We start from the raw sequence: 25,371 nt of genomic DNA on the forward strand, positions 1-25,371 counted from the left end.
TCCCTATTCTCCCTTCTCAAGGACATGTAAAATTTGTTGCTATTGATTCCAACTGTTTCTAGAAAGGATTGGAAGCAGGAGCAAAGAGGTTAGTAGTCCCAACAGGGAATATATATTTGCAAATCCATGAAGAATCAATGCCCTCTTCTTTCTAAGGGGCGAATGTTGTCAGTCTTCATGAGCCCCTACTCTGGTTAAGACATCAGCATGCCTCAACAGTGACAGAGCCCTTGCCCGTCCTCTGTGACATTCAAACTTGAATTTGAGAAGCACAGAGGCATATAAAGCTCAAAATCTTTGATTTCAACAAGGCAATGCCTAGAATAGACAGGAGGAGAAAATGCAAGAATGATTTCCTTCATTGTTCCCCTGAAAAAGACTGGCTGCCTTTGTCAAGTCTGGCCCACTCACCGCACAAGTGTGCATTTAGCTGAAATTATTTTCTGCTGTATTGCCCTGGACTAAATATTCCTTTTGTCCACCTATCTGGCTTGCCCAAGTGGAACTATCAGTAAAACATAAATTAAAAAATATTCCAAAGTCTCGAACAGCCCGATAATCTCTGCAAATGAAGATTTGATCAGAAAATATGACGCAACTCGGATAGGTCTGGACTTTGAAAGGCATTGGTGAGCACCAAGGAAGTGGGACGTTTATTGAACGTGACTATGGGCCAAGCACACATTAGACATATTACCTTTCTTCACTTTCTTTTCAAATCTCACCTGTTGTTCCATTATCCAGATGAGAAGACTGAGGCTCAGAGACAGTAAGTCCTTCCTTTAAGATCACCCAGGTGGTAAGGAACTAGACCAAGCCTGACTGAGACAGCACATCTCACCGTGCGGGCCTCCCTTTCCTTCCCTGAGGCACAGGTCAGGGACAATTTTCTATATAACAGTGCGGGGCTGGATGGGCGCGGCCAGGAAGAATTCTCAGCCCTCTGCCACTGCCACCACTGTTCCCTTGTACACTGAGGGGTCTGGTCCTTAGGAGGCAGAAACCAGGCCTCCTCAACATTATGACGCTTCCTCCAAAAAATGAGGTTCAGAGGCCAGAAGGTCAGGGTTAATAAGTTGACCGCTCTGAAAATTTTGGTTGAGATTTTCTGTTCTCATACAGTGCCAGACGCCTCCTTCTTGGGGTAATCGAGATGAGTTTAGGTGGTATGGTATAAATAATGTTGAAACCCCTACCAGGAAATCTATGCCCTTTATAATTATCTTTCATACTACCATTAAACAAAATTTAGGGGGCTGGAATGCCTCTCCCCCTGAGACTTACTAATCCTCTTCTATGAGAAAGAACACAGCTCAGACTCAGAACCTTCAGCAGCTAGAATTTAAGAACGCGACCTAATTTGTCCCACATTTTAAGTATATGTTTAAGGATACCTTCTACTTACGATCAAGAATTGGGTTTTCCATTTTCAGGTATTTTTTTTTAAATGAACATAGTTTAAGTAGAAAAGAATGGACCAATTAAACGCAAAATATCAAGGGAATGATTGTTCTGTGTACACAGAGGCGTCAAAAAGAAAGTGGTTTTTGAATGACTGCAGTTTGAGGAACAATGTGTTGGGGTCAACCAAGTTGTAGTTTCAAGCCACTGCAGGAGAAGGGGAAGGGCCAGTGAATCACAGCCAGTGACCCTGGCTGAGGGAAACAACTATTCTGCTCAAATGTGAAACACAGAAAATGCATCTGATCCCTTTCCCAAGAATGGAGAAACTCAATGAAGGTTCGAAGAGGTACGTACTTATGGTAATTGGTCCTTCAAAGGCATTGGGCAGGTGTGTGACCGATGTACAATCTTCTCCAGGCGGAGCTGTGGGGTAGCAAAGAAAAAAGGCATGAGAACAGTAAAAACTATGAGCAGAACTGATTTCTGTTGGTTAGTATGGGGTTTTATTAAACATTTTCTGAAATAATTTTCTTTTTTTATTATTGAAATGTAGATGACATACAATGTCACATTAGTTTTAGGTGTACAACATAGTGATTCAAGAAGTCTACACATTACTCAGCGCTCACCATGACATCTGTCACCTTTCAACGTTACTACAATGTTAGTTGTATTCCCTATACCATACCCTATATCATACTTTCCATCACCAGGACTTACTTATTTTAGAACCAGAAGTTTGTACCTCTTAATTCCCCTTCACCTGTTTCACCCATCCCCACCCATCCCCCACCCTTCTCCCCTCTGGCAACCATCAATTTGTTCTCTGTATTTACGAGTCCGTTTCTGTTTGCGTGTTCCTTTGGTTTTTAGATTTCGCATATAAGTGAACTAAATAATTTTCTTTTTCTGAAACTTGATTAAGTTTCCTAGGAACTTCCCTGACCTTTGTGATGCATTTTCCATTTTTATTTACCTTCATACATTTTGGGAAGCTTACTTGTTCCTCTTTCCACCCTAACGGATTCATTCATTAAACAAACACATATGTATGTTCTCCATCAAGTGTTGCGGAAGGCTGGGGATATTATGGTAGATAAGATAGACATGGTCCTTCTGGAATGAGGCATCGATTAGAAATTACTTCTTAAGTGTGTTATTATAGAAGTAATGTCGGGGGGGGGGGTTGCTGGGGTGGCTCAGTTGGTTAAGCATTGATCTCAGCTCAGGTCATGATCTCACAGTTTGTGAGATGGAGTCCCGTGTCGGGCTCTGCACTGACGCACAGAGCCTGCTTAGGATCCTCTCTCTCCCTCCCTCTCTGCCCTCCCGCACATGCACTTTCTCTCAAAATAAATAAACATATAAATAAATAAAAGTAATATGGGAACAGTGTAAAAACATTTTTTAATAAAGAAGTGTGAACTATGATGAAAAAATCATATGCGATCCCAATACTCTATAGAAATCTGGAAACACAGGACAGACCAATATAATCAAATGTTTATCAACGTGACCAGCATGAGAATATATACATTAAAATAAGCACCAAGAATTTACCTGATAGAATCTACTCCTGAAATCATTGTTGCACTATATGCTAATTTGGATGTAAATTAAAAAAAATTAAAAATAAGTTAAAAAAAAGTTTTAAAACAAAAAAAAAAAAATTCCAAAACAAACGAATCTTCAGTGGCTTCTTTATGCACAGATGTGTTGATTAACTTAGCTGGATCCTTAAGTGCCTACTCTGTCTAGACTTCTTCTCAACATATAGCTAATGAGGTAGGTTGTCCACCATTGGTCTAGGTGCCCAGACTATTTCCTGAGACCAGTGTGCTGCCATATCCCACCCGGGCACCCTGGCTTCTTTTTCTTTGTCCTCTATCTTATCTTCTACTTTCCCCTCTTCTTCAGGAATAAAGATTTCTGACTGTACCTTGGATACTCCTAACCACCTAGAGACATTACTAAGTAGCTCTCTGAGAACACTGTGTAAAGCCCACTGAAAATGCCCTGAAAATTCCACCCTGCATACCTAAGCCCTAAAAAAACAAGATCGAAGAATGCCTTAACCAGCTGTTCCATTTATGCCCAAATGCTCTATTTGGTAACTAGACTTTGTATTGAGCTCTAAAAACTCAGAGAACTTTGAACTGGCTGTGCTATTGTAGGAAGTTTGGATCCATTTGTGAATTATAGTTTTTATACTGTGTAGGTGTGTGTGTGTGTGCGTGCATGCATTTGTACCCAAAATGGCAGCTTATTTGTTAGGTTGGTTTGTCCCTAGAGTTGTTTCTTAGAAAAGACAAAGAAAGAAAGGGATGGGTGGATGGATGGATGGATGGATGGATGGAGGTAGGAAGACTGCTATCGTTAGGAAGGCTGTTATAAATATTTTAAGTGTTCTGCCATAAATTAATGGGTACTCATAACATTGGACAGAAACATAAGTTGAACAAAACAAGGTTTGGTTGCTTCTCAACCCCCAGAAGCATCTTTTCCTACAGGTAAAGGGGATGCCTTTGTATGTTCAACTGGAAAAAAAACAAAACAGGTTTTAGGAAAAGCCATTCTTGTAAAGGCTAAGTAAAAGATTTCTCAGAAGAGAGTCTCAGAGAAAGTCACCTCCTCAGTAAGGCTGTTCCTCACTGTCCAATGTCAGCCAGCCCTTTACCAATCCCCTGCATACACCACCATCACACATTTGCTTGCAGCTCTTCTGGATTCTTCTCTCTCAGATTATCTTGTTCATTTTACCTGATGGTTGTTCAGGGCACATCTCCCAACCCCTAACCCCTGCTCCATAGAAATATGTAAGTTCTACGCGATGTGTAGTGACCTTAGCTATCTTGGGCAGAACATTTATGTGTGATCGGTCAGAAAGGCACTTAATAAATATTTGTTGAATGAACGAAAGAGGAAATACCAAGGTAATTTCTCACAGGCCCATTCTTCCAGGAAACACACCTAAGATGTTAACTCTCCAAATGGACTGCCGTTATAAACAGGTCAAGAAATGTTTAGATAAACCCTGAATGGCAACGCCGTAAGAAATATTTTTTAAAAAGTTTTAGAAATATCAGTTCATTTATTCATTTTAAACATTACTCATGTGACAGGTTTTTTAAAAAGAGCAAAAAGATGAACATGTTCCTGTCTCTGCTTTTGAGGAATTCACAAGGTCATGGGGGACAATAACAATACTTCTTTAGATTTTTACAGCTTTCAAATAATCTTCCCAAGGATTTCCTCATCTGAAAATCAGGACAGATAGCCAACCTGGGAGATCTTGAAGAGTATCTACCCTGTCTGTTTTGGTAACGCCACCAGAAACTGGCTGGACCTGTGAGATGTTTCTTTTTTTTAATTTTCAAAATTTTATTTATTTATTTTATTAGAGAGAGAGAGGGAGGGAGGGAGGGACGGAAGCCAGGAGGGAAGGAGGGAGGGAGGTAGCACTCAAGTGGGGGAGGGGGCAGAAAGAGAGACAGAAAGAGAGAGAGAGAGAAGCTTACGAGGCTCGATCCCACGACTCTGGGATCATGACCAGAGCCGAAAGCAAGAGTCAGGCAGTCCACTGACGGAGCCACCCAGGTGCCCCACGGATGCTTCTGGTACTGTCACTTGCACAAATCTGGAAACAGCCTTGGATTATGACCTCTTAATGACAGGGATGGAACGACGTTCCCCAAATTCAAACACAACAGCACTGCCCTGGGAAGGGACTTCTAGGAGTTGGGTTGTAATAGACCGGGGCACGATGTAAAAAAAACACCAAGACAGTTTTATAAATCATTAGAGCATTTGTTCAAACGGAGCCTCTTCATGCTCCAGTTCACCTTAACTTTTATAAAGAATATCAAATCTGCCGAGCACGCTAGGATGAATGGTGACCCAAATGTGCAATTAATACCTTCACGCTCCCCTGTCAGACAGCAGAGCGTCACTGACAGTTTTTTATTCTGTTTAATGAGCACTGCACTGCTGGGAGAATCAGGCCTGGTGAGCCTTTCCTGAACCCAAGGGGTCGTTAGAAAGACGCTGGGGTGGGTTTCCTGGTGGGCTGCCTCGCTAAACTTTGCCTCCACTGCAGCAAAACAGCCAAGAGAAATGTTAATTATTCCATCCGGCCAATGACTCAGTGCCAGGTAGAAAGACATCTTCCTCAATGCCTGATATACTCTAGATATCCAGTAAGTACTCGTTGAATGGATGAAAGAGCGAAGAGACAGAGGAATGTAGAATCTTCTCCTAAATCCCTCCTTCAAAAAAGAATGGGGTGTTTTACTGGAGGCAAACTTAAAAAATGGACCAACTCGAGTCAGTTCTCTGGGCTGTTAACACAAAAGTCACCATGCTTGTGCTGGGCCTTCCTGAGAGAGAAGGCAATAAAAATAAGAATCATGCAGCCTTCCCAGGGTCTGCCTTATTTTCATTTGTAACCCACAGGCCATCTTTTATAAAACTGCTGCTGAAACTGTAAGCACACGGAAGCGATCTGCTAAGATTGAGCTGGATTTGGTCCCTGTAGACCAAAAGGGTCTTGTGGGGGATCACATCATTGGGTCTTGACTAGCTGCTGGCAACTCTCCAGCTAGGCTGGATTCAAGGACCTTTCCAATGAGATCCCTGCATAGAACAGAAGGTTATCAAGACCCATAGTCCCCTTAGCCCCTCTTTCATCTGACTCTAAACCAAGACATTTAGACTTTCTCCTGAGATAAACAATCTTCTCCAGCTTCTTTTTTTTGTTTTGTTTTGTTTCATCACTTCAACGACATAACCTCCCAAGACAAGAAATATGGCCACTGGTTCTTTCTCACTCGACTTGCCCAGCAGAGTACTGGGTACATATAGTGGATCGATAAATACTCTTTTTAAAATTTAAAGGAAAACTGGGCCACCTGGGTAGCTCATTCGGTGAAGTGTCCCACTCCTGATTTCAGCTCAGGTCATGATCTCGAGGTTTGTGGGATCGAGCCCCACATCGGGCTCTGTGCTGACAGCTTGGAGCTTGCTTGAGATTGTCTGTCTCCCTCTCTCTCTGCCCCTCCCCAACTCGTGCCCTCTCTCTCTCTCTCTCTCTCTCTCTCTCTCTCTCTCAAAATAAATAAACATGTAAAAACAAAACAACAACCAAAAACTTAAGGAAAAACATATAAAAGCAGCCTATCTACATTAAGTAAATTTGGATAAGAGAAGAGGAAATCTTCCCCTTAACCTTGACTACTTTGCTACAACCATCTTCGTGTGCACACACTCCCTGAACTTCTCCAACTTTTCAGCTGGAATACCGCCTCCCCCGCAAAGAAGAGGAAAGTTGATTAGTACTGTTCACTCCCTTCTCTGAGGATAGGCCCATCCTTACAGGCAAAAATAAGGGCAGGGAGAGAAGTCTCCGTAGTAACTTGTCTAGATGGCTGCAATTCCAGGCAATAAAACAGTGCGAGCTTCTAGCCTTTTGAGTTCAGGTTCTTTCCCGCAAGCGATACTAACTCGTCAAACAGGTGAGACAATGTGGATACGCAACAACATAATCTATGGCATACACTCACTTGACAAGATTCGGTGGGAGAGGAAACAGGCAGGACCCAGAGACTCTGGAGTATGCAGTCCCATGCCAGCCCTGTCCCATGTGACCAACCCCTTTGTCTAAAACACAACGTCTTCCCAAAGCCCTGGGGCAATAAAATAAGCTAGCTAGGCCACATGTGGCTTTGTGTCTATTTCTCCTTTATTTGCACGTGGGTTTTCTCACCATCGTGTCATCAGACGGACGGTGTGGGTTTGAGTGTGGGAGCGGGGTATGGGCCATGTACTGTTTAGCCTCATTTGGACTCTCCTCTTTTTGGCTGAACTTCATTCGCACCCTTCGCTCATATACCAGGGAAGAGAAAACACTCTTCGGTCTTCTCCTCTGTGTTTTGAGTGTCCCTCCCACAGGCTTAGGGACCTGCATGTATTTGACATAATTTTACTGGCTTCACACACTCCATTTCAACTATGCAACCCTGAAACTTTCTCTTTCTCCTAAAGTCTAGACTTCTCCTTCGACTTCCCACTCGGATCCCGACTGGTCACGCCACAATGGGTGGCCGGAGAGTGAAAGCTACTGACGTAATCTCACAATTATTTTGATGCTTCCACTTGCACTTAAAAATCCATGCAGATTTGATATTCTACTACCATATATGACATCTGTGTTTGTCTCATGCAAACAACGTCTTCAGTCATCGTATAATAATCTGTATTTGTCTCCGACAGATGCTGTCTTTAACCACTGTCCAGCTAATTTAACTCAGCCCTCCTTCCCATCTTTAAGGAGAACCAATATGCCAGGAAGACGTGTTTATCGGGTTTATCTTGTGGTTCCATCTTCCTTTCACACAATCTAAAACCTTTCTAAGGGACAGAACGCCCAGTCTGAGAAGTAAGTAATCGATCAATGTTTGATTGTCGGCATTCAAAATTTGACATTTACGTTTTTGACCCTTCTCAAAAGATGCTGAAAATACACGATGCATGGAATTTTTGAATTTTGCTGGAGCCTGAATTAGACTTATGAGCATGTTTCTAGGCCAGTGGTTGGAAGGAGGTCCCTTAGACAGGGAGAGGGGCCTGGCCAGCAGCCCAGCTTGCACGTCGTAGCTTGGCGCTCTTATTCTCCAGTTGTCAGGCTCTCAATTGTTAGGAAAGGAAACTCAAGAAGGTCAAAGGCTTACAGTATATCCTCCCAGCTTTCTCTACAGCCCCAACATATAATAAATACCTCTGAGCTAAGCCATTTGGCTCATACACCAACGCTCTCATTAGATTCATGTCACTTCTTTATTCAAAACCCCGCAATGACTTTCCATCACGTGAACCTAGTAAAATCCACATTCTTTATCATGGCCTACAGGGCCCTGTGTGATCTGGCCCCTGTCTACCCCCCTGACTTCATTCCTTGGCATTCTTGCTTCTGCTAGTGGGGCTTTATCCACCCTGGCCACCTTGGCGTCCTCAGAATAAGCCACCATGCTCCCCGACACCTGGCTTTGCACTGGCTGTCCCCCCCTGCCCCTGGCTTTCCTCCCTGACTCCAGCTGGGGCTCCCCCAAATGCACCTCCTCACAGGCACCTTCCCTGGCCACCTTCTCAGACCAAAGGTCCCCTAGCACTCTGAAGCTTCCCGCTCTGCTTTCCTTTTTAGAGCACTCGCCACTCTCTCCCATCACTTAAGGTATTTACTATCTCTCTGTTTCCTGTTGGCCTCCCTGCCTAGAAAGTCAGCACCCTGTAGATAGGCATCTTGTCTCTGCTGTGGAGATACTCAGTGAACATCTGTTATGTGAGGGGAAGCCACATGACCCCCCCCCCCACTTCAGCCAAGACTGAATTACTGTCAGCTACACTGCCGAAGGCCCGCATGCCCGAAGCAACCCCAAGCGCAGAGATGATCCACTCGGAACCAACCTGAAGCATTAAAGCAGTACGTGTCATACTGGGAGGTGTTGGATGTGAGGATGTACACCCCGGTGTTGTTCGCGGCACAGATGGAGTTGGGGTGAATACGGGGGATCACCACGTGACCTTCTATGAACCCGTACCTGCAAGAGACAAGCAAGAGGTCATCCACCTGCAAGGCGGCGACGGGGGTTTCAGAACACACCATCACGTGACATCTCACACGCTGCACCGCCTCGTTCAATTCACCCCTGGGGACAGCAGACGTTTCAACAACTGAGTTGTACGAAATCCAAAAACAACAGCAGAGGGAGAATGGAGGGGATCGACACGGCTGATTTTATTTAGAGCTCTATACAGAGCTTTAAAAAAGAAAGAGGCAGGAAGGAAAAACCTGTTTTCAGATAAAATCTGTGGGCAGCAGCAGCAAGTCCGTTCGGAATAGGCGGAGGGAAGCCTAAGTCGCCGAAGAGGGAAGAACGACCACTTTATATGATGTGAGTTCCACTCCGGCTCTCCATCACCTTCCCATTTTCCAGGAAACACATCAAATCACCAGCCCCCAAAGGATGGGACGAGGTGGCTCTTCGCATCAGCCCGCGAATGTCAAAACTGCCTATTTCCCCCACCCCACCCCTTCCTTCCCCGCCTCACCTTTTCCTGTGATTCCCTTGCTCCAGACTCCATTACTGCAAACACAAAGCCCTGTTTATATGCTAGGAACACAGTACATTTTGCCTCACGAGCATCCCAGGCATAATGTCATTGCCAGTGGAAGTAAATTGACTGTCATTAAAATGGGAGTAATAGTGATTAAGTAAGTAGATAGCGGTGCCTCATTTAGCTCGGGAATTTTCTAGAGGCAGCACAGTCAGAGAAGTGCATAAGGCCCCTCTGCCCCTACCAGGATGTTTCCAGGAGCAGGGGAGCAGGTCAGAGCTGGAGGCCCCTTTGGATACAACAGACAGCACCCGGGCCTCTTGGATCCGCATCGCAGAAGCTGAATACTCACTACACAATCTGTCCGGAAGGGAAAATGCCTCAAAATGAGATGTGGGCTGAGAAGAGGGTGGCGGCGGGGTGGGGGAGGTAGGACAAAGAGGGTGAAGTTAAATCCAGCAAGTTTCTGAAACTGCAATGCTGGCTAAAACGCGCAGCGTAGATCCTTTTAATCTTTCCTGCCAGAGGCAACAGCACATAGCGCATAGCCCTGCAAGACCCACGGAAATGGCCATGAATTTGAAATGTCTAAGCACATAGAGCTCATTAGGTCTATGTTGCAACTGTAGCGCATGACTAATTCCCCATCTGAAAGGACAGACTGGTTTCTCCAAAGACTCCTGAGCTTGGTGGGCAGAGGGAGAGCAATTAAATGTTAACAAGTTTCCATATATCTGGGAAAGGCTACTAATCAGGGCGGGGCACACAGAAGAGAGCGGCTGCTAAGGTTTTATGGGAGCCTATGAGACTTGCCACCTGTCCTGTGGCAGATATCTGATTCATAGCTACCGGAGCGAAATTATGGTAATGTGTTTTGCAACATTTAATACCTGCTCCGGGTGGAAGGATAGGTTTCTTAGGCCCCTTTGGTTCTTCTTTTTCTTTCTTTTTTATTTTTAATTAAAAATTTTTGGGGGGTGTTTATTTATTTTTGAGAGAGAGAGAGAGAGAAAGAGAGAGAGAGAGCACAGGGGAGGGGCAGAGAGAGAGGCAGACAGAGGATCCCAAGCAGGTTCTGTTCTGACAGTGCAGAGCCCTATGTGGGGTTCGAACTCACCAACTGTGAGATCATGACCTGAGCCGAGGTCGGATGCTTCACTGACTGAGCCACCCAGGCATCCCTCTTTCTTTCTTTCTTTCTTTCTTTCTTTCTTTCTTTCTTTCTTTCTTTCTTTCTTTTGTTCTTTCTTTCTTTTCTTTCTTTCCTCTCTCCTTCCTCCCTCCCTCCCTTCTTCCTTCCTTCCTTTCTTTTCTTTCTTTCTTTCTTTCTTTCTTTCTTTCTTTCTTTCTTTCTTTCTTGTTTTAATTTACAATATTCTTTCTTGTTTTAATTTAATTAACAATATCCTTGGTGAGCCTACTCCCCACCCCACCCCCATCACATTCAGGAGATTTGTGTAATACTGACATTCTAGAATCTGCATTCCCTTTGTAAGTTATTCCTGAGTTGTTGCCACATCATTCCAACTGCCACTTTTATGCATCCCACCGTACATGAGCTGGGATGTTAAAATTTAAATGTGTGTATACTGCCCCAGCAGGTTGCTGTTCACAGGGAGGAAAGAAATGCTCAGCAAATCCATGCACCTTGCTTCCACCCCCTTGCAGTCCGCCCTTGGGGAGGGTCATTAAATTCTGGCCCTGGGCTCAGGCGAAGAAGCAGGACTGGGATCTGGACTCCTCCCCACGCACACAATGTGGCCCTGGGGCCACTTCTTGAGCCTCGGCACTTCTTCTAGCCTCAGTGGCTTCATCCAGACACTGGAGTAATAGGATCGACCCAGGGAGCAGTCTGAGCATGGAGGGGACGTGGGCGAGTGGGGAGCAGGGCGCCCAACCCCTAAGTGCGCAACAGTTTGCCAGTGGGAGTGGGAAGAACCTCCCTCTTTTCAGCAGATGGGAACAGTTCTGTGTTTCCTAAGTATGTCTTGCCTGTATTTCACAATCAAAATTCAGCTTCGTAAGTCTTTTTTAGGCTACTGGCCTAGCCAGGGCTGTATTTAAACAATTAGCCTGGGGGAACAGAATAAATGGATCTGCTAATTGGCCTTCCTTCATTGCAGCCTACAGCTGGGGTTTGGGAGTCAGCGAAGCTTCTTCCTTCCTCCGCTTTCCCATTCTCCCAGACCTCGCTCAGAGCACACGCAGATGTCTGCGCACATCTGCCCTTTCTGTCAGAGCAGTACTGCTCCGTAGCACTGTCTGCGATAATGGAAATGTTCTATCATCTGCGTTGCCCAATAGAGCAGGTGCCAGTCATCCGTCCTAGCTGAGCACTTGAATGTCAACAGAGCCGCCGAAGCACCAGGGTTCAATGTTACTGAATTGCAGTGAGCCCCCCACACGTGGTGAGTGGCTACCTTATCGGTGCAGTTTTGGAGTCAAGACTTTCCTTTTCCTTTTCAACAGGAGAGTCTGGGCTCCCACTCCTAATGTGGGCGTTACCCTGTAGCCAAGGATGCGGACAGGCGTACTTAACTCACACCTCATGGCTTGGATAAAGGCGTCAGCAGCTTGACTTTTATTTATTTATTTTTAATTTTTTTTAAACATTTATTTATTTTTGAGACAGAGAGAGACAGAGCATGAACAGGGGAGGGGAAGAGAGAGGGAGACACAGAATCTGAAACAGGCTCCAGGCTCTGAGCGGTCAGCACAGAGCCCGACGCGGGGCTCGAAGTCACAGACTGTCAGATCATGACCTGAGCCGAAGTCGGATGCTTAACCGATCAAGCCACCCAGGCGCCCCTGCAGCTTGACTTTTAAAAAGCAGCCTGTGTTTGTACGTGTGTGTATAATGAGAAAGAGGAAGCGTGTTACCTAATGACATACATTGCAAAAACAGGGGGAAGCTGCCGGCTGGGTGGAGACTTCAGAGCGGTTGTTCGGCTTACCCAGAACTCTTCTAGTGAAAACAAACCAGACCAAACCACTTCACCGTGGTTGTCACCGCTGCTAGCTTTCAATGTGTACCACTCGCCACAGGGCCATTGGAAACTCAGAAGCAGAAGGCCACTGCCTGCTGTGACCGTCCTGCAGCAGAAGGGTCCATGGAGCACGGTGATGTCCCACACAAGGTCTCTCCGGAGGCCTTCTGGGTCCCTCTGACCACTTCCCAATCACGTGTAATAATCTATCTTAATAATTGCCATGCTCTTTCGTTTACAGTCTCAAACCAGAGCAACACAGAAGAGAAACAAACAAATGGGAGACGGAGAGACACAGAGAGAGAAAAAGAGAGAGGGAGGAAGAGAGAGACAGAGAGAGGGAGTTGTTTGGAAAAAAACTCTGCTTTGAGCCACGTCTGCAGAGCCAGGACTCCACCAGGCACGTATTTATTTTAAACACTGTTATTTGGTTTACGTTTTCTTGTGGTTCCGACAATGATATTGCACGCTTCTTCAAAGCCGGGAGAGCGCTGTGGAAGCACTTTAGGCAAGAGGATTCCAACCCTTGACCCTTAATGGCCTCCTCCGGGCAACCCCACTATGATTCACAAAGGTGTCTTTAGCCGGCTTTCAATTCCAGTTGTCCTACAGGTTCCAGGTTGAGTTGCCCAAATTAATGGGTGGGGCCGACCCTTCAGACAACCATCCATCAGCCGTCAGGGAGGAGCCTCCGGGTTCTAAGCCCCGCCCCCTCTCGCCTCTCACCTGCAGGTCTCAAACCCGATGCTCAGGGCTGCCTCCATCTCGGTCATGGTGGGCAGGGTGCTGTTGAAAGCCTTGCAGAGGTCAGCAGCCTCCGTCTTCGAGATGCTGTAGCGACCGTTTTTCTCCACGTGGAACACACCCGCGTATCGGCAGGTTATATTCAAATCTGTGGATGAAACAGAAATGTTAGATACTTCTGCATACATTACTGCGAAGGGTAAGAAGTTTGTTTTAGGGTAGATTCGTTAAAAAGACTCATTTCAGGGGCGCCTGGGTGGCTCAGTCGGTTAAGCATCCGACTCTTGGTTTTGGCTCAGGTCACGATCTCATGGTTCGTGGCTTTGAACCCCACGTCGGGCTCTGCACTGAAGGTGTGGAGCCTGCTTGGGGTTCTCTCTCTCTCTCTCTCTCTCTCTCAAAATAAATAAACTTTAAAAAAAGACTCACTTAAAAAACCTCTACTGGCCAGAGTCTTCCACATTCACATGGCCTTCCGAAGCACCACACGTTCAACTCAACGCTGAGATCGGACACAGGAAAGCAGGGTCACTCTACTTTCTCTCCATCAATTGCTTTACAAGCAAGTTTTTAAAAAGCACCGGATTTATTTCTGATTATGAAAGTCATATAACTTGTAGAAAACCGACAAAATTCAGGGAAGTAAGGAAGGAAAAGCAAGGCCACCAACTATCGCCAACACTTTAAATATTTTGCTGTATCTTCTTTCAGTTTTCTGCGTGTGTGTGTGTGTGTGTGTGTGTGTGTGTGTGTATGTGTGCACTCATGCGGGTGTGTCTACTTATGTACTTACATAGTAAAAATGGTACTAAATACACAGTTTTTGATTTGATGGTCTTTTTTTCCACTTAATCTCATACTATGAGCATTTCCCCCCAATCATGTGGTATTTATTGTTCCCATAACTTAACAACCTCGATGGCTTCTGGTCGTACCCAGAATAAATGTCCTTATCATGGCTGATAAGACCTACACGAGCTGGCTCCTGTCTCCCTCTCTAACCTTTTGTAGCTCACTCTGCTCCAGCCATAAGGCTTGCCTTCAGTTCCTTTGGAACTGAGCCCTTTGCCACCTTAGAATACTTTTATCTGCCACCCCCTCTGTCTGGAATGTTCTGTTCTTAGATCATGGCATTTTTGGTTTGGCTTCACGTCACCCCCTCACTTCCCTCAACACTGTCATCCAGCCCACGGTGTCTCCCTCACTCACCCTGCTTTTGTGCCTCCATAGCAACTTGTTTATTTATTTTTGCATTTAATTATTATCCATCCACCCTTCCTGTGATGGAGGCTCCAAAAAAAGCAAGGCCTTTTCCCTGTTTATAGTGTTTCTCTAATTCTCACAACGGTGTGCCAGAGAGTAGATGTTCAACCAATATTTACTGAATGAATAAATGACTCATTAAAATTTCCTAAGAAACACACTTTCAACATGTTGACAGATAGAGCCAAGATCAGTTGCTGGCTCCCAAGAGTCAGTGGCATTCAAAATAGAGGCCCAATGGCTACCAGCTGCTTAAAGAATTATTTAACCCAAGAGCTTCTGTGCATTTGGCAGACGTGAACCTAAAATCTCAAGAAGGAGTTGAAAAATTACCTGATTCTACCCGATCCTGTGTAACTATCTCAGAAGGCTTCTATCCCCTTAGGAGAAAACTCATTATTTTTCTAGGACTGTTATTATCCCCGGTCTGCACTTCAGTAAACTCCAACGCGGAAAGGTTAAGTCATTGTAGCTGTCCTGGTGAAGCGTACTTCCTTGAGCCTCGAGGGCTGTCCTTTCCTGAGGAAGCTTACCTTCCTCTGGGCCTACTGCATGGTGGCCCCCGTGCCAGGCCAGGCACCACATCGTTAGTCAGGGGCCGGGTGTGGCTTCAGACAACACTGACTTTAACTCAGATGCCATCTCCCACTTGGCCTGCTCCAGAGGTGGTCAGAAGATTCTGCGCGTTCATTCATGAGAAAGTTGAGGCTCAGAGACGTAAGTGGCCCCAGGAAGCAGGCATTTCTGTCTGGAGCCTGTAGCTGACTTCCTGAATCTCAGTTGCTTTGGTCTGCAGTTCTGAGCCAGTAGCCCGGGATCGGGGTGTGGGGGTGGGGGGGAGGCCTGTTCCTGCAGAGTCCCCCCGCACCCCCAGCACCTTTGGGGTTCCGTGTTACATTATCTTCCGCAGACCCTGAGAGGTGAATTGTATGCATGTCTGTAGTGTTTATAGGCGAGGAAACCGAAGCTCAGGAAATGGAAACACCTTCCCAAAGTCGCCCAGCTATTACACGGTAGGGCTGGAGTCCCAGCTCAGGTCTGTGTCACCCAAACCCACCCTCCAAACTGCTTCGCTGTGTGCCCTGGGATTCCTTCGTGTCACTAGAGCGAATCTGCGCTCTAAGGGGGAGAGGCACGCCTAAACGACGACTACGTAAGGACTAAGATAGGATCAGTGTTACAGAGCTGGATGGACAGGAAGCGCTTTCTCCTTTCTGAGCAGGAAGCAGGTGCTAACCACCGGCGAACAGTGTCTGGAACCATAACATTTCTGTATGAGCTCTCCTGAGCCTGAAAATACTAAAAGAAGAAACAAGAAATGGAGCTTTGAAAAGACATCCGCCGATATCAATTGCTTCTCTCTCTCTCTCTCTCCGTATCATTAGCACGTAGGTGCTGCTTAATAGCATCAGAACTAAGTGGACTGGAGAAATGTGTTTTTGCGTGATTAATTCCTTCCTGGGTCGACTGGTGTCCTTCTGGAGCCACTCGCACAACACTTGGCTGATGAGGCAAGACAGAGGAGGGAAATGCACAAGGCCCTTTTGAAATATTGTTTGTTCTCACTGACATTTTCAGCTTTGGCCTTTGTCAGCCAACATTCGCACTGGGGAAGCTGGGGTGACAGCCCTTCCGGCAGCCTACAAAAGTAAAACACAGCCTCCCAACCAACTCCTTGGAGGTGAGGCTCCTGGGGGAGGCTTCAGCAGACGGCAGGAGGGGCGACTGCCTGGCAGCACTTGGCCAGGTGGCCCGTGTCACTCCCGGGTTAAAAATAAACCACCAAGGACGGTGGTTTGGAGCTGAATGGCAGTTTCTGTTGTATTAAAATTAATTCTAGTTTGCCACCTGGCATCCAGAACATGCAAATGCAAAAGGAACTGAGACTTTTGAATAAAATGCCTTGAGTTCCGCGTGCGGCTGCCGACCCAACTTTCCAGACAACACACGCATGCGCTGTGTGTGTCCGCACGGCGGAGCGCAGGGGGTGCAGGTGGTTTTGTGCGTCTGTCCTTCCAGCCAAGACAGGAAGAAACAGGTAAACTCAGCCTTCAGTGGTCCTCGACTGGGAGGCGTCCACGGGCCTGCCACATAGCAGTGATCAGCAAAGGGCTGCCGAGAGAAGAAATTCTGTGCAGACTGGAAGTTCCACGGCTTCCATTTACCTTAATCTAACAGACAAGGTCCAGCTGCTAATCCTGATGGATTTTAGCCACCTAGGGATTGCAGAGACGGTGCCCGAAACTTCACTTCAAGCCAACTATCCCCGTGAGGGCTTATAGTTCTTCCCCTCTGGGTCCCTCTTGCCTTAAAGGGACTAAGCTGTCGGGGCTGTGTATCCTTTAATGATTGATGAAGACTTTCCAACAGGCTTCCTTCACACTTATGCAAACCCAAATTATGACTCCAAAGGATACTGATAATACCGACAGCAAGGACAGTAGCAAACATGCATTGTGCACTTAGACATATGCCAGACGCTCCTCTAAACACTTTACGAGCACGAACTCATTTTGTCCTTAAAACAGCCCTACAAGGGGCGCCTGGGTGGCTCCGTCTGTCGAGCGTCCGACTTCGGCTCAGGTCACGATCTCGTGGTTTGTGGGTTCGAGCCCCCGCGTCGGGCTCTGTGCTGACCGCTTGCTCGGAGCCTGGAGCCCGCTTCAGATTCTGTTGTCTCCCTCTCCCTCTGCCCCTCCCCTGCTCACGCTCTCTCAATAATAAATGAATGTTAAAAATGACTAAAAAAACAAACAAAAAAAAACCCCCCAACCCTACGAGGTAGGTGATATTATTATCCCCACTTTCCAGATACAGAAGCTGAGGTACAGAGAAGGGAGGAAACATGGCCAGGTTCACAGAGCTAGTGATGATGCAGCTGGGATTCAAATCCAACTAGTCTGGTACCGCACACCTATGGACTTAATCACCAGGCTACTACTCCCTACCCTGATTTAGGTAACTTGTTATGACCTCCCAACTATGACTCCCAGTGCATAGCTGAGAATATTTCCAAGGTTTAAGTGAAGTTAAGAGCAAGGCTGAGGTGTGAGTAGCCATGGACCACAGGTCACCCGATGGGGCTCCAGCATCGGCGGCAGTGGCATTTAACCCACACCAGAAACACGAACCCCTGCAGAGAAGCAGGCCTTCCCAGATGTGTGTGCATCTCTCCCGAAAAACAGAGACTTCTGTGATTAGGGATCTGTTGTGACTCAAAAGGCTAACGCTGAGTGGCCAATTTTATCTCTCAAACGTTTCCAACTGAAAATAAGTCAAGAATGTTTTCCGTTGAGGCCTCTGGTCTCCAATAAATTTCCTGTGTCATGTAATAAGTAAACTGTCCCAAGTCCCTCCCTCTGAGAGACCCAACGGGCAACGGTTACTGTTCAAGGCCACTTCCAGATTCAGGGAGGAGTCTCTCTGGAGGGAGAAATGCCACCCGGGCCGTCAGAACCCTCGTTACTATAGGAGGGTCAGAGAGGTCATGGAGTCATGGAGAGGGATCTCGTTGCTACAGGGGAAGAAGTAGGAGTGCCCTTCTTGTCTAATGTACTCCCTGGCACCAGACTCACATGCGGGTTGGTAGTTCAGCTTATTGAGGACCCTCCCACAGCTGGGTTCAAATCCTGACATGGTCACTCATTCCAGGTTATAAGGCTAGGTAGTTCCTTCTCCTCTCTGACATTCAGTCTCCTCCTCGATGGGTTGAAGATCCCAACCCTTCAGGGTTAGATACGGTGTTTGGACTTCATTAGAATCAATGGTATGGCATGCCTATTAAGGGCTTGTCTACTTCAGCCAATTTAATTCTCGCAAAAATGCTACGAAGGAGGCACTATTGCTAACCCCGTTTTAGAGACAAGGAAACTGAGGCACAAATAGGTTCAATAACTTGCCTCGGTCATCCAGGTGAGAAAGGCAGGGATCCGACCTCTGTGCTATACTGCCAATGAGGCAGGGTTCTGGGATACATCCATTCTTGGCATAAATCCTAGCTGACCCCTAACACTATTAACCTTACCTATATTTTCCACTAAGCCACAGATCAAGGAAAATAGGTCTGTCTAGTAAAATCGGCCCAACACATGTCAAAACCTTGCCAAATGAAACGGCAAGGCTGGAGACGAATAGCTTCTTGGTTTGCCCCAGTCTCTCCCCAAGTGGTAGAAACATCACCCCATCTGCTGAGTTGAGCATTGTGTAATGTTTCCCTAGCTTGCTGTCCTCCACACGTCCACTTCCTGAGGGGCGAATTGGGGTGGTCACACAGCTGACCAGCGATAGAGCTGAGTGACAAGAGATTTTCCATCCAGATCCACCAGCTGGTCTTTGGGGGCAGAGGGGAGTGTCTATAAACCTGCAAAATCATGTGCAAGCCTATGTGTGTATATGTATCTGTGTGTGCAAGTATGTGCACGTGCGTGTGTATGTGTGTGTGTGTGTGTGTGTGTATGGTGGGTTTGGGGTGGGACAGCATCCCTAGGTTCCATTAGTTTCTCAGAGAAGTCTATATGACATCAACAGGTAAAGAATAACAAGAAACTATTATCTTCAGGGTCTCTTCAGTAATGAGAGATTCCAAGATGCTGGAATTTTGGAACTTCTTTATGACAGTAGGGACTGTATCTCTCCCTCATCACTGTGGCCCCAGTACCCAGCACAACACTGCACAGAGTAGGCACATGTTGAACAAATGAATGAATGAATGAATGAATGAATGAGTGGATACTCTGTCCTACCCTCAACACCACTCAAGACAAGGAGACTTGTGAGGTGCAAAAACGAAGAGCTCTCAAGTCCATCCCCCACATGACATCTCAAGACTCACCAGCTGGGCCCTGTTGAGAATTCCCTGTCGGACACTTAAAATGTCTTTAACCCGAAGCATCTGCTTCTGAGAACCTTTGCTGTTTTCCCCAGAAGCAAATGTTTCAAGAGACCAACTTTCAGTTTTGGAGCTGGCTTTGTCTAAGTTTTGTCTACAATGGGCATCCTTGTCATAGGGCCAGTTCTGAGGTCAGGTCTCCCGAGAGAGGGTGACAGCCCTTCTGTGTCCCAGGTGAAGGTGACACACAGTCATCCTGTGCCCAGAGACGCTTGGTTCTACAAACCAAAGGCATAATAGGATTTTTTTTCTACTGATTTGGTCCCAGAGTTGGCTATGTGTCTGGGGAAGTTGCTTTCTCTTGAAGTCGGGAATAGGGCCAGTTGCTGGGACCCGATGCCTTGTGCAGTTCCCACGGCCATGCAGAGAATTGCCAGCAGTGGGCCGGCGTGTGAGGTTTTCAGCATTTACACCTCAGAATTCATGTAATTCTCGCCACAATCCTATGTGGTTGGCACCATCATTATCCCCATTTTAGGCAGGAGGTAACTGATTCATAGAGAAGACGCAAGTAACCGGAGCTCATAAGCAGGGGCTTGGTTTCAGACTGGGTTTACAGTGAGGTGTGACTGGCACCCTGTGCAGGAGCCAATGCTCTGACTACGGGAAGCCACCTGTCTTCTGTGTGGTTTTTAAAGTGCGGTGAGCCCTAAAAGAGAGCTCTGGAAAGAGGAATTTGAGCTTATGGAATATTATTATAAGATCAGAGGTCCCTTGATTCAGGGCCCTTGGCTCAAGAACCTGGTAAATTTCCGGGGAAGCCCTCCCTAATGGAATGCCCACACTCTCCCTGGGGAGAAGATTCGGAGGTCTCCATGTTCACTGGATTTCCCCAACAGTGGGCCGGTCACCTCTTTCTGATTCTACCCGTGCTTGCCCCATGAAACCCCTGGGAGCTGAGAATCCAACCCGAGCCATAGCCTCAGGCTTCCCTTGCCTTTTACAGCCTCTGGTCCACCAGGCGGGGCAAATGAAGAGAGGATCTTGGGACTCAGGGTTGGCCCAGGGCTGGGACACCAGACCACAGGCTGTCTTGGTAACATTTTGAGGATGTCTTCTGCCCAGCCCAGAAATCTCAACCGACCAAACGAAAATGCCAGGCCAATCAAGCAGGAGCATGGCCCTGCAGGCCGATGGCGGCCACTTCCACGGAGCTCCTGGGAGTAAGTGGCATGCAAGCCTCCAGGCAGTGGCAGCTGCATTTTCAGAGTGTTTATCGTGAAAGAGCCAGGATTCTGTTTCTGTCCTCTGATTGGCTGAGCTCGTGTCTAAAAAAAAAAGATGACACAACTCACAAACCCAACTGAACTGGCTCTGATAGAAGCAGGGCTAGAAAAGGCCAATTTTTTTGGAAAGCATTATGGCTCATTGGATCATCTATGTTTAAAGCCAGGTGGGGCAACAGACAGCTTCTCACCAAATTCTCTTGAGACACAAGAGCGAACAAAATCCAGAATGGCTGAGCAGGGTCTCCTGCCAGCTGTGAGAAAAGCGGGCCCCCGGGGTCCATAGTTGCTAGATTCCTGACTCCTAGTCCAGTGCTCTTACCCCTGAATTGGTTTTATAAGAGGCCTGAACAAGCTGTTCCCAATGAAGCCACAACCCACTGTCTTAATGGGACACGAAGAAACCATTCTGTTCTTCATTTCTTTGACGGTTTGATGTCTTCAAAGCCCACGAGTTTCCATCCAGGACTCTCGTAGCTGTGAGAGCCCCTGCTGCCACTCAGGCCCGCCAGGCCAGAAAGCTGGCAGGCTTCCTGTTGCCCCCACGTCACTCTCCCCCATCCCCTGACGCCCATGTGATGGGCGCCTGGTGAAAGGATCTATTGTTCAGGATCCATTTCTGAATGAGGCCAAAATCACACTCAGTGGCCGAATCGCCTTTGGCCGCCCAGGGCAGACCATGAGTCTTGGGTGACTCAGTCTCTCCCGGAATTGCCCCGGAGGTGGGTGAGGGTTTAATGAGCAGAGAAAATAGTCATACACCATCATACCCAGAGAATTTCCTCCAGAATGTGTCCTGGGTTGCTTTCAACTGAGCTGTGCACCTCTTGGCACTCAGAAAGGAAACGCACCCCAACTTCTTGGCGCCTGGCTGTACCCCCTGACCTTTCAGCCTCTTGTCCATGGAACATCGAGCTCATCATGGCAGCCAACACTGAACCGACGGGGATCCATTACATCCGCTCTGTCCGAGGAGAGTCCAAAAGGATCTCTCAGCCACCACCCTGACTGACCCAATGGAGCTCTTGGGTTGTTGCCCCAGTCTGAAGAAAGACCCCACCCCTGCCTCCTCGTGGGGTGATGGGAACAGGGGAAGCAGGGGGGTGAGGGTGGGGGGGTGGAGGAAGCCTGTTTAGGTTCCCACCCAACCCTGGATCCAACAGAGTCTTTCCAGCAAAGGACAGTGTGTGCCCCAGAACCGTCATCTCACTATACATCTCTGGAAGGTCAAGTGGTTTTTGGTGAGCGAGTCTCCGGGAAGAGAAAAAGAAAGAAACCACAATGTGTACACCTGCGCGTTGCCATGGCGATCAGGAAACACTCAGGTCTGGCCTTGAAACCTGTGTTTTCTTCTTTTTTGATCGTATCGGTTTAGCAGATTTGACTAGCACAAACCCAGGATGTGGTAAATGAAATGAAAAAGCATCTCAGGGGCCCACATGGGGCTTTTCCTGTTGCCAGTAGGAAAAAAAGGGGGGTCCCGCTTTGGTAACTAGATCGGTTTTTCCTGGTGCAGTGACAATTCCGGCGACATCACCTCATTCTTGTACAGCTTTTGCTCAGGTCTGTCGCCTGTACTTTGAAGAACAGGCTGACCTTATTTAGTCTGAGGGAAGTACTCCAACGAACGCCGAGACAGACGGAGGCTGTCGCTCACGGGTGGCAGCTGCATTTCAGGGTGGTTAGTCGGTCACTGACATGCTGGAGGGGCCCCCATCTGGGAGAAGGAACTGGTTCTAGCCTCAGTCCTGTTAATTATAAGCCGCGTGACCTTGAGCAATTCACTCTAGCCCCCAGCTTCACACCTTGCCTTCTTACCTCCCAGGACGAAATAAACAGTTAGGGAATACTTGGCGCTTGTGGGAGGAGAGGGGGAGGAGTGATACGCACACCTGGGAGAGTATTCAACTCTCAGATAGCTTCTCAAAAATCCGATATTAATTAAGACCACATTTGGGCTGCAAGCCCGGCAGAGCAGACAGATCAAAGCGTAAGCAAGCCCCCGTAATCTGGCCACGTGGGTGGTTTCCTTCTCCCGTTACGAAGCATTTCCACATCCCAAAGCAGCCCTGCGAGGCCCAGCGGGTAGATACCGTGGACCCATTTTACAGATGAATAAACCAAAGAGCAAGAGATCCAGAGACTCAAAGTTCTACAGAGTTTGAATAAAACCCAGACTTCAGCTCAGGTTTCCAAGGTCTCCTCGTCCCCCCCCCCCCCCCCCCCCGTTATCTGTGGAGCTGTCCTTTGCATCTTGGTTTGTCATCCAGCAAAGGGGAAAGGTGAGTACTCGGGGAGTAGAGTGATGGTTTTCAGACCGCCCCCTACCACGCTGTTTGAGGCAGAATCACAATATTTAGGACGGGTGACGGCAGAGGTGTCCCAGTGGGAGCTAGAGTGAAGAGAGGAGGGGCAGACCCTAGGCCCTCGTTCTTGCCCAGCCCCCACCCCACCCCACCAATGGCCCTGACACCCCACACCATGCTTTCTAGGAGGCTCAGTGGAACACTCTGGAAACCAGCGCAGTACAGGCCAGTCATGGCAATGATAACCACTTAGCAGGGCCTGCAACGTGCCAGGGGCTCCAAAGCATTTGGAGCCTTAAGACGGTTAGTCGCTCCTCGTGATAGCTATGGAAACAGAGTCGGGGCGTTAAGTACTTAGCACAGGGCTCACAGCTCACAGGCTGCAGCCCAAGCGAAATGCAAATGTGTAAAAATGCTTTACAAGGGATACAGGCTTAGCGTGATTATTTTTGTATTTCCTCCGTCCGTCTCAAGAACAAAATTACCTTGCAATTTAAAATTCTCCATGAAGACTGTCCCTAGTGCTCCCCTATGGTGAGGAGGCAACAAAGTCTGAATTTCTAATCCTATTCTAGAGGGGCAGGGCTGGGTAACAGTGCACTTGGCAAGATTTATAGAGTCAGACGCTGAGGTGAGACGGTTGTCCTTCAAGATGGAAGCATCTAGATGGAGGGGAACAAGGCCGCCGCTAGGCCCACGGGGTCCAACATTACCACACAAGGCCAGTGTACCTTCAACCTTGATTTTACTTCCTCTGGCCTATCTCTTTTAGCATCTTCTCCAGTGATAAAGGAAAGGCTCTGGAGTTTATAGAGCTGCTACTCTGAGTCAGACACTAGTCCAGGGGCCGTAAGAGATTGTACACACGTGATCCCCCGGAGCGCCTTTGAGAGGTCAAGTTATCACCCCCAGTTTGCAGATGAAATAGTGAGGTTCAGAGCACAAATGACCCAACATCCCACTGTGGAAGTGGCAGGGCAAGAGTCAAGCCCGGGGAATGACACCTGGTCTCTGACGTGAGTAAGTCAAGGCCATTCACCAAAGCCACACCTCTCTTCTTGGGGCACAAAGATCGCCACACCAGGGGCTTGAAATGCCAAGTGCACTTTGGGGTGTGACTGGGACACTCAAGATCCTACAGCTCCCACTGCGGAGCCTCTGGCTCGCCAACCCGGTAATATTAACACTAATTTAGCACCTACCGTGTGCTGGGATCTGTGCTAGAAGCTTCACACTGATTGTCCCATTTAACCCCCGCAATAAATATACGCAACGCATGCTATTATTAGCCTCAAACCATATTGCAGATGAGACTGCTGAGGTTCAGAGGGGTTAAGAAACCTGTCTGCGGCCGTACGGGCAGAGGACCAGGTAGCCGGGTCCCTTCTCTCTTAGCGGCCTCACAAATGCCTCTCTCGCTGCTTAACTTCAGGAAGTTCCAGGCGAGTTTCAGGATAATACCTCTTGCCAGGGGGTTTGAGCGCCCCTGGGTTAATATTTGCTAGCGCCATGCAAATAGAGCTGGTGGATGACGGCTACTGGCTCCTCCAAGAGGGTTACCAATGGACCAAATGGGACGGGGGAAATTCCACAGAAAAATCGGTCCCTCCCTGGGACTTAGGAAGCCTGTGCCCTAGACAGAGCTGACCATCTCCGGGCCACAGGCAGAGGACAAGCTTGATGGACAGATTGGATTCCTTCCCATGACGGAGGGCGTCTGGTCCAGATACCCCTTAGACTGATATGCTTTAACCTCCTTGCCCCACAGCACCCCCACGGCACCACTGCAATCCATAGGAGGGACGATGCCAATCATATTCCGATGGGCACCAGGTGCCTTGCAGTCTCCAGTGGCCTCTTTCCCTGTCACTCGAAAAATCTTACCTGAATGCGACTGAGTAAGCATGCAAGTTTTTCCAGGAATAGCCAGGCGTTTGCTGCAATTTATGAGAAAGGAAAGATATCTGTAGGCCGTGGCACTGGGTTGCCAAAAGCCCTGTTCTTATAATTCACTTACAACCAATCCTGACCGACAGTGGACTGAGACAGAACAAGAATCATGTGTCTCGATCACCCTCATTCTTCAAGCACATCAGCAGGGAAGAGATGTAGCCAGAAAAGTATTTATCTGCAAACACAAGTCTTGCGAGCGGCTAAGGACGGTTATGATTTCCACCGGTTTCGAATTCGGAGGCCTCAGAAATCATCGGTTCACATTTTCATAACTCAAACTCTCTCTTTTCTCATTCTCTCTGTCTCTGTCTCTCAGGTGCTGAAGAGAAGAGGGACATGTAGGTGACTGTGTGCATGTGCGTGCACACAAGAGGGAGACTCTCCTTCCCAGTCCAAGAAGCCTACTACTATTTATTCTTCAGATGGTTTTAAGAGTAACTCAAATGTTCCAAAGCAGAAGCCCTATGACAGGAGAGGCTGGACTGTGGGCA

General features: G+C 47.5%; 1 protein-coding gene and 1 long non-coding RNA gene across 20 annotated transcripts in view; one reads left to right on the forward strand and one right to left on the reverse strand.

Annotated features, from left to right (window-relative positions):
- Nucleotides 1–25,371, reverse strand: part of CD44 (CD44 molecule (Indian blood group)) — an 87,763-nt gene that overhangs the window by 38,427 nt on the left and 23,965 nt on the right. For all 19 annotated transcript variants that reach the window (XM_027072893.2, XM_027072894.2, XM_027072891.2 and 16 more), the window contains exons 2-4: nucleotides 13,227–13,392; nucleotides 8,863–8,996; nucleotides 1,759–1,827 (exon numbers count right to left, since the gene is read on the reverse strand). In XM_027072893.2, coding sequence (XP_026928694.2) covers nucleotides 1,759–1,827; nucleotides 8,863–8,996; nucleotides 13,227–13,392 — 369 coding nt within the window. The remainder of the gene's footprint in view (nucleotides 1–1,758; nucleotides 1,828–8,862; nucleotides 8,997–13,226; nucleotides 13,393–25,371) is intronic.
- On the forward strand, nucleotides 12,189–13,391 carry LOC128311795 (uncharacterized). The gene is made up of 2 exons (XR_008290399.1): nucleotides 12,189–12,650; nucleotides 12,742–13,391. It is a non-coding gene; the product is annotated as an uncharacterized LOC128311795 (long non-coding RNA).

The sequence above is a fragment of the Acinonyx jubatus genome, chromosome D1 (assembly GCF_027475565.1).
Source record: "Acinonyx jubatus isolate Ajub_Pintada_27869175 chromosome D1, VMU_Ajub_asm_v1.0, whole genome shotgun sequence".
In the NCBI taxonomy this organism is placed as follows: domain Eukaryota; kingdom Metazoa; phylum Chordata; class Mammalia; order Carnivora; family Felidae; genus Acinonyx; species Acinonyx jubatus.